Source organism: Rattus rattus, chromosome 1 (assembly GCF_011064425.1).
Source record: "Rattus rattus isolate New Zealand chromosome 1, Rrattus_CSIRO_v1, whole genome shotgun sequence".
NCBI lineage: Eukaryota > Metazoa > Chordata > Mammalia > Rodentia > Muridae > Rattus > Rattus rattus.
In genome coordinates this window covers 10,179,899-10,195,896 of record NC_046154.1, presented here as the reverse complement: position 1 = coordinate 10,195,896, position 15,998 = coordinate 10,179,899, and the positions used below count along the sequence as shown (strand labels likewise).

General features: G+C 47.2%; 1 protein-coding gene across 7 annotated transcripts in view; it reads left to right on the top strand.

Moving 5' to 3' along the window:
* Positions 1 to 15,998, top strand: part of Rere (arginine-glutamic acid dipeptide repeats) — a 334,126-nt gene that overhangs the window by 271,827 nt on the left and 46,301 nt on the right. For all 7 annotated transcript variants that reach the window (XM_032894231.1, XM_032894248.1, XM_032894239.1 and 4 more), the window contains one exon: positions 13,600 to 13,680. In XM_032894231.1, the coding sequence (XP_032750122.1) occupies positions 13,600 to 13,680 (81 nt within the window). The remainder of the gene's footprint in view (positions 1 to 13,599; positions 13,681 to 15,998) is intronic.

The window sequence follows — 15,998 nt, the reverse complement described above, 5'->3', positions numbered from 1 at the left end:
TCTTGATCTACCCTGAAGAAGTCCACTAGAGGGAAGACACTGTCATTGTCTCTAGGCCACAGTCAACAGTTGAAGAGTTTCTTGTTTTTATGAAGTAATTGTGACCCTCACCTGCAACTTAGTTGTTTGGTTTGTTTCTTTAACATACTCTAACAGTCACTATTTTCTTTCTGGTGCTTTTTTCGGTTGCTGATTTCCTTTCCGCACCAGGTCCCTGACTTGAAATGACAGGGCTGCATTTAGATCAGATTTCTCAAATGCTGCCGACTTCGTCTCGTTACAGTGTCACGTTTCTGTTGCAGTACACTGTGTGATCTGGGCCTCCCCACAGCATTTTAACAATTGGTAATTGGGCAGGAAGTGTGTTTTTATTACAGTGGCCTTTTGATTTTGATTTTACAGTCATGTCGTGTTTAGCAGAGAGCAGAGGTGGGCATGTGGTGCTCTGAAACACATTTCTGACAGAGAGAAGCCTGTTGTTTCAGCCACTTGGCTATCTGTCAGCTCTTCTCAGACTTCCCCCTTGTGCTGGTTGCCTGGCAACCTGGGGCTGGAGCAATCAAACCGTGGCCAGTGCTTTTCCAAGCCCAGATTGGGAGATGATTTATTGGTGGAACTGTAAGCATCGTAAACCAAGCCTTAGAAATGGATCTCCTCTTTCTCCCCCTCCCCCTCTCTTGGTTTATAGGAATTACATTGAAAAAAAGATAAAAGAAAGAAGTTAATTGGAGGATTTTTATCACACATATAAGAATAAAATTAGGTTTTGTTGTGTCTGTATATTGTTATTGGAGCTAGCTGTTTGTTCATTTTAATACAGTCTCACCATGTAGCTCATGTAGACCAGGCTAGTCTAGAACTCACAGAGATCTACATGCTCCTGCCTCCTGAGAGCTGGGATTAATGGCTGTGCTACCATGCCTGGCCAGAAATGCTCAAAAATTTTTAAGCTAATACTTTCTGGCTTTCCGTGCTAGATGAGACACTCATGACACCACACTTGATGAGAAGTTCAGGCCAGGCCAGGGCAATGTCAATGACTCGATGGAGGTCAGCTGTGGGGCCTTATTAGGCTCAAGCCTGGACTAGAGCCCAGCCTTTATTTAAACAACAACCACCTGTGCATTCGTGATTTAATCACAAGCATAAAATTATGGATTTTTTATCTTTCAAAACAAACTTTTTAAAAGTCTTAATGTGGGAGATGTTTGTATCTCTACTTGATTTTTGCTGTAAAGCTAAAATTGCTTCCCATAAAATACTCTCCTAAAACATGTTTCAGGAGACAAAGCTTTCCGGGTTTGTTAGCAGGTGTCTGGGTGGGTCTCTTTCAAGTGTGTGCACACATGTGTCTTTGTGTGCCTATTATAGAAGACAGAGCCTCTGCTTGTCGGAACACTCCGGGCTCCCACTTTCTGCTTCTGCTGCCTTTTCTGCCATCCCTCACATAACTTCCACTTTTCTGTTTTGAGTTGATCTTTCACAGCGTAGCCCAGCCCAGCCTTGAACTCACTATTATTGTCTTGCCTTCACTTCCAAGATTCCAGGAGTAATGGGTCCCCATCCCCACCCCTGCTCCTGACTCCCTCACAGCCTTCTAACTAATGTAACTCTAACCCTAACCCTAACCCCACAGCTCTTGTGGCAGTTTCCCTTCATAGCCTCAGACGCCTTCTCCAGCAGACAAGTACTGGGAAACCACATTCCACATCCGGATGGGAGGCGGGGGCAGAAGACTCCAACTGTGAATGCAGATGCATTATTAGTGTGTTTGTATTCCTTAGAAGCAGATAGAGCTAATCTGTTTGTGTGTGTAATTTACACACAGCTGTGTTCATGCTCCCTCAGTATCAATATTTTCAGCAAAAGTGAGGTGTCCTGGGAGCACTATTGTTCTAAACAGAAGCCAGCAGGGCAGCCTTGTGATTGGCTCATACCAGATTCCTATCTAGGAGCCTCCCTTTAGGGACTTGCCTGAGTGTGACTGCCATCATTCGTGGGGACAGAACGAGCAAACAGGGTGCCTGTGATGGGTGAGAGACGGTGACCACTGGTTGGCAGGAATCTCACTGATGACCGAGGTCTGGCTTTGATTGATGGAAGTGCTTCTTAGCTCCACTGGGCTGCATTTCCTAAAAAGACATTGATTTTTCCTTCCCTTTGGGCTCTTAATCTTTTTTGTTTTGTCTTGTGTGTTCTTTTTCTTCTCTTTTTCTTTTTCTTTTTTCAGTCAGGTCTCCCTATGTATCCCTGGATGGTCTGGAATGTCCTGTGTACACCACACAGACTGGCTTTGAACTTAAAGAGATTGGTGTGCCTCTGCCTCTCAAGTTCTGGGGCTAACGGTGTGAACCACCATGCCCAGCTGGTTTTCTTTGCTCTGGGAGGTGATAATCTTAGCTGAACTAAGTTCAGTGGGGAACTCAGGCTAATATCAAATGAAGAGAAAATAAAGTTCCTTATCAGGAACTATAATAAGCCTGTGGCGCTTCTTCCTGATTCAGGAAGTCGAGTAGTCATAATGGCTTACAGATGTGGTCTATTTGATTTAAAATCACATGTCTGTATGAATATGGGTTATTGTTGCCCAGAGTTGAGCTACCCAGTGCAGTTATGTACCTCCATAAAGGGAGCATTTGATGCTCTGGGCATCTCATTATTTGCAGTCACTGGTACATACTCACACACACATGCACACACATATAAACAATATATAAACAGTATATATTTATGTGCAATGTAAATACATTTATACTTACATAAATATAATTTCATAATGTAAATACTTATAAAGACATATTTTTGAGGCATAGCCTCTTGTAGTTCAGGCTCTTCTTGAATTTGCTATGTAGCTAAGGATACCCCTCAACTTGGGATCCTTTAGCCTTTACTCTTCTAGCACTGGCCTGTGCCGCTGCCCCTGGGGGAATGGGCTTCTTACACATCCCCTACCCCTGCTTAACAAGTTTTATCAAGGTCTTCCTCACTGAAGTGACTTTTCCCTTTGCGTTTTAACAGCCAAGCTACTGTTCTTTTTACTTTATCCACCTTTGCTCTGTGCCGAGATCAACTTTGTTAATGAAAGCTGAACATTTAACTGCATGTTTCTGAACCACTTTCTGGAGCATTTATATGGAGAGGCTTGAATGATATCACAGGGAGAGAATGGCTGTTTGGGCTCTGTTATTAGAGCCAGGTTATTTTTAATCTGAATGTAGCCAATAATTGGCAGGTGTGTGTAGCTGAATCTCCACGCCTGTCGGTCTGCTGTTCCCTGCCTCCCACTTGACTGGGCCAGCACACTGAAGTAAAGGACTTTGGTGTGCCCAACACAGTTGCTGTAACTCGGAGAGTCATAGGTAAGGGAAGCTAGGGGGAAGCCATCTGACATGTGGTCATTTCCCCGAGTCTGTGGTCCTTGAATGGAAAAAAAAAGCAATTTTCATTTGCTAGCAGACAGCCTGGGAAGGAGTAGATCAATACACAAAGATATTGAAATAGAAAATTGTTTATTCTTTACCTTGAGCAGGTATCTGGTAGGGAGAGTATAGCTTAAATCCTCTAGTAATCATGTAGGTTTGGTGGAGAAGATAAGGCATCCTTTGGTTGTGTTAGTTTATTTAGACACTCAACAGTGGAAGCCTATGGGCAGACGGAATGAAGCCAGGCAATCTGGAAGGACTACAGTCAACTCCGGATTATTCATGTAATCAATAAACCAGTGATTGAGGCCCACTTGCTCCATGTCATCAGATGTGGGGGCTGTAACACCTGAAGCAGCCCCTTCCCTCTACAGTTTGGCAGTATCTCATATGTCAAGTTTCCTACCATATGTGATGCTCAGAACTAGGTGGTGTTAGAGCAGATCTTGCTTATTGTCCAAGGAGTAGCAGTTTGCTTCTTTATTTACATTAGTATTGGCTGACATTGAGACTGAAGGGTTTTAGTTAGCTTTCTGTGTTTGTCTTGCTAGGGTCTTCTGTATGTACCACCAGCTGCTTTCAAACTCACCTATAGCTAAAGCTGGCTTTGAACTCTGCCTCCCAAGTGCTGGGACTACATGTGTGTAATGCCCGATCTGTCAAGGTTAAGGTTTCAGTGATCTACGTAAGTCAAATCACTCCTAACAATCACAGACAAACAAAGCCACCCCGAAAACCACATTAAAAATATGTCCTCCCTCAGTTTCTATGGAGGGAAAATTCAGGAGCAGCTTTGAGCCCTGTTTGTTTGTTTGGATTGGGTTTTTGGTTTTTGTTTTGTTTTAAAGACAGGGTTTCTCTGTGTAGCCCTGGTTGTCCTGGAGCTCCCTCTGTAGACCAGGCTGGCCTGGGTAACCAGTGCTGGGATTAAAGGCATGTGCCAGCACCACTTGGCTCAGGGTGGCTGAACTTCTATTACTGTTGCTGGCATTAGTTACTTTCCTGTTGCTGTGATAAAATACCATGACCAGACGCAGCTTAGGGAAGAGAAAGATCACAGAACGCCAGAGGAAGCATGGCAGCAGGTAGCGAGAGCAAGGGTCCAAGAACTCACATCTGTCTTTAGCTGCACCAGGTGTGGCTTCTAGAACTCACCTGCAGCTGGCAGCAGGAGTACTAAGGGGGCTAAGGACCCCACTAGCTTGTAAGAGGAAAAGTAGCTGGGAAGGCGCGGGGGGCTCAGATAAGCTGCGGAGGGTCTCCAGGCAGCTAGAATTAATCTTGTGCCAGGTTCTGCCTGGTGAGTAGTGAGGGCAGGATCAGTGGGCACAACAGGGTAGCTGGAGTCCTCAGAGTAGCCATGGGCCTGTATGGCTGTGTGTTGCATTGTATGCTTATGAAATGTTTTAGTCTCTACCTAATTCAGTCCCAAGAGAGTGTCCTTCATAAGAAGTCAACAGCTGAGGGGCAGCTGTTGGAATAAAAGGGTGTGAGGGGGAGAATCTTAAGATCCACATAGGAAGTAAGCACAAAATACCTTGACTAAGCCTGTGATGACTGCTGCTGCCCAGGAAGCATGTTGATCACCAAAAGGAACCCTGCCGGGAGGGCCTGGCCTTAGCAGGAGCACAGCAGAGGACGTCTAGGATGAAGGAGGACATGAAGCACTTAACGCCCACACGCCATGTCTGACTCTTTAGCTATCCAGTGGCTCAGGGACTCCTGTCTGGGCAAGTGTATCATGGCTATTCGTGTTGCTACCTCTGCCATTACTGTTTACAGCAAGACCTGAAGGGACTCAGGGAACTTGAGAGACACTGAGAAACTCTAGATAGTTCTTTAGGCTCAGGGTACGCGGTCCAGCACTCCTCAGTCATGTCCTTAGCCCATAGCCCAAGGTTGTCATATCTTTAGCCCATGTAGCCTCATATCAGGACACAAAACTGGACAGTATCTCTCTGAATAAAGTGTGTGTTCATATTTGGCTCAGGGAACATATGGAGAGAGGGGTCTTGGAAAATGGCTCTTGCAAAGGACTGGGTTCTGTTTGGAGCACCCACATACATGGTGGTCCATAACCATCTGTCCATGTCTGTCCTATACCACACCATCCCCATTTCAGGGGCTCTGACACCCTCTTCTGAGCTCTTCTGGCACATGCAGGCAAAACACAGTAAAGTAACCCACAAAACCCAAAATGTGTTATTAGACAGCTAGCCGCCTGGAACTCGTTATGGAGACCAGGTTGGCCTCAGACTTGGAAATCTCTGCCTCTGCCTCTGCCTCTGCCTCTGCCTCTGCCTCTGCCTCTGCCTCTGCCTCTGCCTCTGCCTCTGCCTCTGCCTCTGCCTCTGCCTCTGCCTCTGCCTCTGCCTCTGCCTCTGCCTCTGCCTCTGCCTCTGCCTCCTGAGGGATTAAAAGTGTGCTCCATTATAGCTGGCCCAAAAGAACAGTAGTTTACATAGTTTGCTATACTGAACTTCTAAAGTTAATTAAACTTTCAACTGCATTGGAATAACACTAACCATTGAGGAATGTATTTAAACTGCAGACAGAAACCAGGAGCCGTGGTCTCCTCCTAGGCACACTGTGGTGCTATGTTTTATCAAAAATGGAATGTCACCAGGACACTTTTCATTCATTCATTAGTGTATACATGCTTACATCTAAAGCAAATGACACATCTTGGAGCAGTATAGCAGCGACTCTCAGAGGGCAATGGAGTGATGCTGACTGACTACCAGAGGGACTGTTTGCTACCTGGAGTAGACTCTCACCCAGTGGGCTCTGTCAGGGTAGCCACAGAATGGGAACCAGGCATGCAGTGCACGCTTTGGAAAGGGGCCAGTACTTTCCCTACTGCAATACTCCTCATTAGCCGAATGAAGACACCTTTCCTCCTGCCTTTCTGCCTTTCAGGCAACAGTGGATAGTTTTCCCACTGCCTGGCTGAAGGACTCACACCTTTGTGTCTGTCTCTGGGGTGGGTGGGAGGATGACTGTAGGTTGCTTACTTGCAGACCTGCTTGCTCCTCAGTCCCCTGAGAACCAGTGCATATTAACATGAAGTCTGTGCAGCAAACAGGATAGAGCAGAAGGCCATTTCACAGTGGGACTCATTCTAATACCCACGGTGTTTCTAAACTGTTATGTAAGAGGCCCAAGGAGAGAAGTCGTGTGGAGTTTCTGACTGTGATCACTACTTAAAATTCATCAGAGGGAGTTAATTTTGAAAGCTCTTAGCCAGTGTCTAATGCAGAGGTCCAGCCTAGCCCCCTCTTTTCTGCTCTCTTCCCTGCTGCATACCTGGGTCAGATGACTTCTGAGGGAGCCTTATGTGCATATGATTTAGGGGTACACGGATGATCCACGGGACTCACCTTTCTCTATGACTTTCACAACTGTCCAGTTTGGTGTTCAGAGTCTTTTGTTGTTGTCGTCGTTCCAGGGGGCAGGGACTTTATATAAAAAACAAAAGGTTGTAAGTGGCTGAGACAGGATAAACAGTGAGATGCCTTTACTTGCCCATATGTAGATTTTTTTAAAGATTTATTTATTTATTTATTTATTATAAGTACACTGTAGTTGTCTTCAGATACACCAGAAGAGGGCACCAGGTCTGATTTCAGATGGTTGTGAGCCACCATGTGGTTGCTGGGAATTGAACTCAGGACGTCTGGAAGAGCAGTCAATGCTCTTAACCACTGAGCCATCTCTCCAGCCCCCTAGATAATTTTTAATACTTTGTTTTAAAACAGAAACCTTATCTCTGACCTATACATTGCTTTTAATGTCTGCACCCTATCCCAGTCTCTAGGCTCCCCCTGTTTATATATGTCACCTTCGACCCTCCCACCCTGAGTCAAGGATTTGGTACCATGGATACCATATAATTTCCTTGTCTCTGAAGTGGAGCTGGTAGAAGCTTTGCCTCCTTAGGTGGCTGTAGGGACCAAGAAGGTCCTGGCAGTAGAGCCTGGGGCGATGGCTGTGAAGGTAGTGTGCAGCCATCTTACTGTGACATTAGGCACACCTCACCACCCTCTCCATGCCAAGACACACATAAAACTGCTGCTCTGTTTGCTGAGTGACGGTGAAGCTTCCTATCCAGGCCCAGCTAGCTGTCTCGGGGTAGACAGACAGGAGAGCACAGCAAGGGCATGGAGGCCTGTGTGCACTGAGAGCGAGCGAGCGAGTGAGTGAGCGCATGTAGGCAGGTGTCCCAAGCAGCAGCACAGGAGCCTCAGAACACATTAGCCTGGCAGCAAGATTAATGTTTATCCTGCATCTATTCCTGTGAGCATCATCCTGTTTCGGGAATGGCTGTGACTAAACAGCCATGTTGGAATTCTCTGTGAGGAAACAGGAGAGTAGGCTGCACACAGACCTCTCAAATGCCCTCCTTTCAGCCCCTGCTACCTGGATGGTAGGTAGCCCTGGGTAGACGGATATGTACAGTACATGTGCAAATCAAACATGTACAGAAATGTATAGACTTTACTATTTATTAGCAACAAAAGCATGTGCAATGGTAATGTGGGTGTGCGTGCTGACATAAAAGGAGTCTTGGTTGAATATTTAATAATGCTGGGTGTTAAGCATTTTGGGGTTTTTCAGAGCTATTCAATATTTAGATTTTATAATATCAAGGTTGAGAGCACAGCTCCACATAAATAACGTAGCACAGAATGGCAGAAGTATGTTTAGGATCTTTTCAAAAATGTCTGGGGATTCTGTTCTAATCCGAAGCCAGAGTTTGACATGTGTCTTTATTAGAAATATTCTCCTTACATACTGTTTGTGTGTGTGTCAGACTGTTTGTGTCGGGCTTTTGTATGCCAGAAGACTCATTTAGAGGTCAGAGGACATCTTGCCGGTCCTAGGTTTGGAAGTCAGGTTGTCAGAATTAGATGCAAGCCTCTTTCCATGCTAAGCCACATTGCCAGCCCTCAAAATGTCCTTTTGTGTTGTTGGGTTTTTGTTTGTTTGTTTGTTTAGTTTTTCAAGACAGGGTTTCTCTGTGTAACCATGGCTGTCCTGGCAAAATGTCAGTTTTAGGAAGTTTTACATTAAGTCCTGGCTGTAGGACGCTCAGAAGCATTTTACTGATTGCCAGAGTTTTCACATTGAGTAAGTTTTTAATTTCATGACTTCATATATTCTCTGGGTGAGGGAAGCAAGGGAAGGGTGAGTTTGGGGAGGGAAAGGAGACTGGCTGACCCACAACTTTAATGGTATTGGATGTTGGCACTCACGCTTAATTTTTTTTTTTTTTTTTTTTTGTAGTAATTCATTTATTTTATGTGAATGAGTTTTTTTGCCTGTATGTGTGTAAGTCCACCATGTGGTGTCTGGTGCTGGTGCCGGGTGCCCTTGGAGGTCAGAAGAGGGTGTCAGTTCCCCTGGACCTGCAGTTAGACCTGGCTGTGAGCCACCATGTGAGTGCTGGGAATCAAACTCAGATTCCCATAAGAGCAACAAGTGTTGGGCAGGAGAGATGGCTCAGCGGTTAAGAGCACTGGCTGCTCTTCCAAAGGTCATGAGTTCAATTCCCAGCAACCACATGGTGGTTCATAACCATCTATAATTGGATCTGATGCCCTCTTCTGGTGTGTCAAGGACAGTGTGGTTATATACATAAAATAAGTAGGTAAATAAATAAACAAGTAAATAAATACATCTTTAAAAAAAAAAAAGAGCAACAACTGAACTGCTGAGTCATCTCTCCAGCCCCAGTCATATTCTCTAAAGCCAGAAGTTAAGTTTTTCCTACTAGGAACTCAAGTGACAAGCCTGTATCGCATTCATAAACTGAGTGGGAAGATGAAGAGTGATCTCTCTGCCATGGGTAAGTATAGGTGTATTTGGGTTTCAACTGACTGTGAGGATGCATAAATAGAAAGCAGTGAGGCTTTGCTCCCAAAGTGCAAAGTACCAAAGAAACAAGTGCCAGCCTCCCAAGAGCCTCAGCAGCCACATGCAGGTGCAGGTGGTGGAGCATGACCCAGCCAGTCACACAGTTTAAACACACGCAGGTTCTTTCTCTGTCACCCTTGGCAGCCTGGCATTGGGAATCACAACATCAGGATAAGAGAAGTATAGAGAAGGCCTTAGGAGTGTGGGGTCCATTTCAGTTGCTGGAAGACTTAAGAAACAGACCTGACCATGAACTTAGTGGTTAGCATTCCTCTCCTGTAAACAGGTCAGTATGGTAACTATTAAATTACTATTGAAAACATCAATGTCTTCGTGTGGAGACGGGTGCACAGAGGGATGGAGTTGCCTGCCTCAGAAGCTAGTCCTCACATAGTCACCATGTGCTCTGAGGGGTTGGCTTTGTTTCGATTTTAGAGGCCACTCTGCATTTCTGGTAAACCACAAGGTGAAGCTACCCTGAGAAGCAGATGTCTGGTTGGTTTGAGGCCTGTGGCTTTCCGTAGAGAAGTAACAGCACAGGCCACATGAAGCTTTGACTTCCTCTTTTTCTTAGAGTAAGGCCAAGAGTACTTTGCACTTGTTTGTCATGCATGGGCAGCAGTCATAGATCTGCACTCACCATCTGATGTCAGATTCGTGTTTCTGGAAGTTTCTGTAGTTAGCTTGAGATGCCTGTGAGACAGCCAAGTGAGTGTCCTCAGTGGGACTGCTTCGTGGACGCAGCCTTCATAGATGCACACTAGTGAGTATCGTTCAAGAAACTTAGAGCCTGAGTCCTACACAGGAGGTGGTGCTTGTCCTGGGAATTTTGAAGAGCAAAAAGACCAAAGCAAACCCAGGAAACATATTTAGAGGATAAGAAAATAATTGGACTGGGTGGCACGAACAGAGGTCAACCCTGCTTCCAGAGCCCAGAGTGGACATTTTCTGTGGTGGGCCTTGTCTGCTTGGTGTGGCTTTGTTTGCTTTGGTTTCTTCGCTCCGTTTCTTTAATGCAGGGTCTGATGGAGCCAGGGCAGCCTCAGACTCACGGTGTACAGAAGAATGACCTTGAACTCCTTATTCTCCTGTCTCCATCTCGCAAGTGCTGGAATTTTAGGCAAGCGCCATGTTGCTTGACTGTGGCTTCTTCTCCATTTCTTAGTCTATTTCCATGATGAGCCAACTCTAGCATAGCTGACTTCACTTGTTTCAAAAACCTGAGAACGCCCAACTGCCCAGTGCCAGGAAGGAATGTGGCATGTGACAAGATTCCTGCCTTTGCAGCTTTATACACTGAGTACATGACACCTCCTGTCAGTCAGTGAGTGAGCTGGTCACAGCACTTTAATTTTAGAGCAAAAGGGATTCGAGTCTGTCTTTTAAATGAACCCTGGAAGCAGACTGACATCATCAGGCATCTGAATGGAAAGGTAGGACAGGCCTCGAGATCAGGGCTCAGAACATGAGCACAGAGTTAAGCGTTATTCTTGGAAGGGCTAGGAAGGATAATGGGGGCTGATGGGAAAGCCCATGGATTGTTGTTTTGGTTTTTAAGGCAGGGTCTTATGGAGCCTGTGCTGTTCTGAAATCTGCTATGCAGCTGAGGAGAGATAACCTTGAGCTTCAGATCCTACTGTTTCCTCCTTCCTGGTGCTAGGGTTCAGTGTGCTTAAAAGCTGTAGGTTTGAAATTTTTCCTTGGCAAAGAAAGACTTGTCACAGGCTGTATGGTGAGCTGAGTTCTGGGAGGAAGGGCCAGGGCTGGGGCCTGGGCCTGCACTCAGTGGGCTGGAAGGAGGGGTCAAGCCGCTGATCTCAGAACTGGTGTTAAATGAACTGGAAAGTGTGCATACAGTCTCAGGACAGCTACCTACAGACTGGACTCCATAATCAAGACACAAGGATGTGTGAGGCTGGGTGACTCGGGTGGCTTTGATCTGTTTCATGATGTTCCTTCATTAGGTTGGGGATGATATAGCACATATGTAATAGTTACTATTGGTTCGAATGATGTTTCTCATAATCTGTGAGAGCGCAGACTCTGAACTCATTGACCTGCTCTATCACATCCAGAAGTTTGGAATAACCGCCTTCATTTCTCTCTTCTGGTGAACGTGCTATATATTGCTAGGCCACAGTCTGGCATTCCACCCTCCAAACCATCTCCTACCAACCATCTCCTCTTTCCAAAGCTCCCTCCAACCTACAAACACTGCCCCCTCCCATTGGTAGCCTGCTCCTTGCCATCCTGCCTTGGTGTGAAGATGTTCTGGATGGCCAAAGGCCACAACAGTCCACTGTCTTCCGGATTCCCTTGGTGCACAGATGAGCTGGCCCTTGCTGCTTTCACGAAGTACCTTGGAGCTCCGTGCTGACTACATGCACTCATCTTACCTGCTACAAGCCAGTCACAGTTTAATACACATCCCTCCCAGTGCTACGTGTATAGTAAATCATTAAAATGAACCCAGGGCCTCGCCTCCTACAGTGCTGTGCCACTAGCCTCTGCTGCTCTGTTCCTACTGCACAACTTGGGCCTCCCCAGGGAAAGTTCACCTTCAACCTCTGGTCTGCCATTGGCTCTGTGGAGCCTGCTCCTCACTCACCTCTAAGTCTCATTTGCAAACAGTCAGTTTTTCTGCATACCTTGTCCTCCTTGGGGCTTCCAGAATGTTCCTAAGTCCTTCCTGGTCAACTCAGAGCCCAGCTGGAGCCCACCTGGCAGGCTTATGCCCTTCCTTGTCATATCCCCTAAGTCAAGCAGAGCTAGCTTCCTCTTCCTAGCTCCACCCACCACCCTTTGTTCCTCTGCTGCTTTCTTTACAGGCCCAAGATCCATCTGTACCTATTTGCTTCTCTGGGCTGATTGGAACTCCTTGAGGACTGAGCTCTTTCTTGCTCTAGTTTCCGTAGAGATGCTGTGTGCAGCTCAGGCTGCCTGTTGATCGCATGGCTGATGCAGAAGTCAAGTGTACCAAAAGTCTGCTCTTCATACCAAGGACTGTGTGCTGCTTTCTTGTACCTCACAGATTTTTCCCACTGAACTATATCAATTATATTGAAAATTGACAGTGATGAGTCATATCCAGCACTGGGAGAACTCGGAACTCACAGAGCCTGCAGGACTAGAGTAGGAGGCTGTAGATGGGTCTTACAGGCCAGGTCTGGCCCTTCTCTGTGTTTGTCCCGCGGTCTCTGACACCCAGAGTGGGAGGCCCCTCTTCCCAGTGGGCAGCTGATTTATTGGCTGGGGCGCTTCCGTGGTGATCACTTGCGAAGTGCAGGCTGACACCCGGGCCTGGCGGGAGCAAACGCCTCAGCCGCGGGCCGGAGTGGCCACGACGAGAGGGAGAGACCGGCGCGGGTTTCGCTGCCTCACTGTGGGCAGGCGGCCTGGCCCCGGTGGGTAGCAAGTTTGGCCGATGCGGTGACCTGCTCCCAGGGAGGACTCGGAGAAGGCCGTGTGGAGGGCTTGGCCGCCTGCGGGGCCGGGCGGGGCGGAGCCGAGCGGGCCGCGGCGGCGATCCAGGCCGCCTTTTGCAGCCGCCCGCCGCCAGGCTCGCCGCGCTCAGCCTCCTCCCCGGCGCCCTCCGCTCCCCGCGCCCCGCGCCCCGCGCGGCCCCGCCGCGGTCACACGCCAAGCAGCCCGCGGCCGGCTGGCCCTGCGCTTTGTGGAGCCCGGGGACGGGCGCGGCCTCCTTACCTGTAGCTGCGAGTCTTCATCGGATCGGAGGTGGGAGCTGTTCGTGGAGCCGGGCAAAGTGAAAGTCTGCTCCGGGTCGGGCAAACCGGGAGGGCCGGGGGCTCGACCCCAGAGGCTCCTGGCTCCGGGCTCTGGGGCTAGAGGCTCCTTGTGGGCTTCCGCCGTCAGGGGATGGGAAGAGGGCCGTATCGGCCCGAGACACTTCTGCGAAGGCATCTGCTTCCGCAGGCGAAAAGCTGCTATGTTGGTTTATTGCAACGCGGGCTGTTGGTTGTTTGCACCTTCCTGCAGCTTGTGGTTCCCGGAGGCCGCCTTAGCTCCGATTGCTTTTCCCGAAACGCGCGGCGCTGCTTGTGGTTCCCCGCAGGCCAGGGGCTGCCCTGCCCTGCCAGCAGGTCCCAGCTGTGCCGCTGAAAGCCTGCATCCTGGCTAATATTCCCGAGCTCAGACTTTTCTGTGGTTGCTTTTCTGCTGATTGCAGATATCTTTGCTTTGCTGACATCCTGTTTTGGTTTTGGTTTTTACATCTCTCTCACTTGTTTCTTTTTTATCACAGAAACGCTTCGTTAAGGGGCTCCGACAGTACGGCAAGAACTTCTTCAGAATCAGAAAGGAGCTGCTTCCCAATAAGGAAACCGTGAGTACAATCGGACTTTATATAACTTGTTTTTTCCCCCCTTTGCTCAGCTTCTGCTGCTGCTTCGCATCTGGGTTTAGGAAATGGTGCCTTTAACCCCGCACAGTACCTGACCCAGGCTGGCCTCCGGATTCCTACTTTTCTTCAGCTAGTGATTTTAAGATAGCAAAGTGACATATTGTGCTTATCCTTCTGAAGAACGTGTTGTAACGGGAAGAACAGAGTTAGCTGGGGGGAAGGGATCGCTAAGAGTTAACATCTAATTTTAAATCCAGTGGCTGGAATGGGAAGTGGCATTTTATCGCTAGTTTGGATTTGGTAGTTGTGAAAAGTCATAGACCAAGCCAAAGGATAGAATTGAGGTTTATGGAATTTTGCTGGGATTTCCCCTCCACTTATTTATATTAATGTTGCTGTGCTCTAGAGAAAATTCTTTTAAATCTTTACTGTCCCAGCTTTAAATATTTGCACTTTGTAGTGGAAAGGGTTTTTATTAGTTACTTAATGGGAGCTTTAAAAAATTCCTTTGCTGTTTCAAAAACTGAGGGTCAAGTGCTGACAGTCGCTTTTGATGAACTTGTTGTGGGAGGGTGTACTGAGGAGACTTCCTTGGTAGGTGATGCTGTAAGGGTACAAGCTCAGTTACCTGTAATTGCCTGCCTCCAGGAAGGCGGGAGTGGACCACCCACCTCACCCTGCTGGCAGCTTCAAGCCTGACCCAGTGACCAGAAGTACCTCGGACCTGGGGCAGGGGGTATGATTGATATTTAATCTGAGAGAGGGTGAATGAAGAATATCCATTACAAAAGTGATGGTAGGGTTTTGTTAATCTGCCATTTTGCTCTGTGTTGGTAGTTACTGATTTCCTGATAACTGATATGCCTTTGAGAACCCAGATTATGGATATTAGAATCTGTTGTGGAAACACTCTCTTCCTTCCTCTCTCCAGAACAGGTTCTGGAGAGACTTGGTGTGGAGAGCAGAGCAGCAGTGATGTAGAAACTCTCCTTAAGTTTTCAGAGACTCTCGTTTTTTTCTAAGTTTGTTGCATACATTAAAAAATGAAAGTGACTTGACTCAAATGTAGCAGTCTTCTTTGGGTTGAATGGAAAAGTCAGTGAGATGTGTCCTAAAGTTGATAGCCAATCCTTAACCTAGCAGCTCAGATCTTTTTGTTACAGGTGCTGGGATTGAGCCTTAGCAGTCGCCTCAGCCCTCCAGCCCTGCCAAACTCTGTCCTTTATCTGCCGAAAGTTGTAAGGCATAAAGGTCTGACAGAAGAAACCTCAACAGCGTTTTATCTGGATGCTTTGAAAGAAAGGCAGCAAGGAAGACAAAAGAAAAGTCGTACAATTGAGCATTAAAGCAAAACCTCATACGGAGGTGGGGCTTGGATGCTGGGAATCAGCCCAGGGTCTCGTGCTTGCTAGGCAGCTGGAGACACAACAGTTTTAGTCAACAGAATAGCAGAAGACAGACCTGACTGACCTTTAACCTAGATCAGTGTTACTTACCTGGTTTCCTAATTAGAAATTCAGTTCCTCCTCATCCCACCTGTTCTCGGCTGCCCACATCATGGTCTAATTGAGTTAACGATGCCTTTTCCTGCTGTGAGCAGCCCTGTAAGAGGTTTCTGCCCATCATTCCAGGAAGGCTTCCCCTCCCTTGCCGTGGCTGGGCTGTATTTCATGTGGGCACTGTCACTGGAATACAGGAGGCAGAGTGGTCTGCAGCCCTGGGTGACCTCTGCACACTTCTGCTGAGTGTCCTTAGTTCCGACTCCTTCTGACTGCTTGGGAGGAGTTGATCATTGGGTGAATCTGCTAAGTGTTCTAATCAGCTAGGGGAGCCCCTGTCCTGTGTTTTCCTTAGCTGTCACCTTGGCTAGGCTAATCATTACAGAGCACTGAGACAGGAGGAGAAGGTCATTTCTCTTGCAAAAGATGAGCACCTTTGCAGTACCAGTGCTCCAGAACTTCCTTGATAAAAAACCGTGTGGTTATGAAACTTTATAGAAAATTCTTATAATCTAGATACTTTGCCACATTTTCTTCTGTTGAATTATTAGCTTCTTCCTTTACTATTCCTAGAAGACTTGAAACATCAGAAAGGCATTACCATAGAAGCCTGTCTGATTAGGTTATGGAGGGTCAGTAGACCTGTGTTTATTGCTGGCCTGGCCAGTAACTATAGCACCCGATCTCTCTGAAGGTTTTTTCTGCTTCAGCTTGGTGCTGTGGGACGTTCAAATCACATTTTGACAGGTTAAAGTTGGGTGTCAGCCTGGGAGACCCTGGGGAGATGGTGCATAGCTTAAG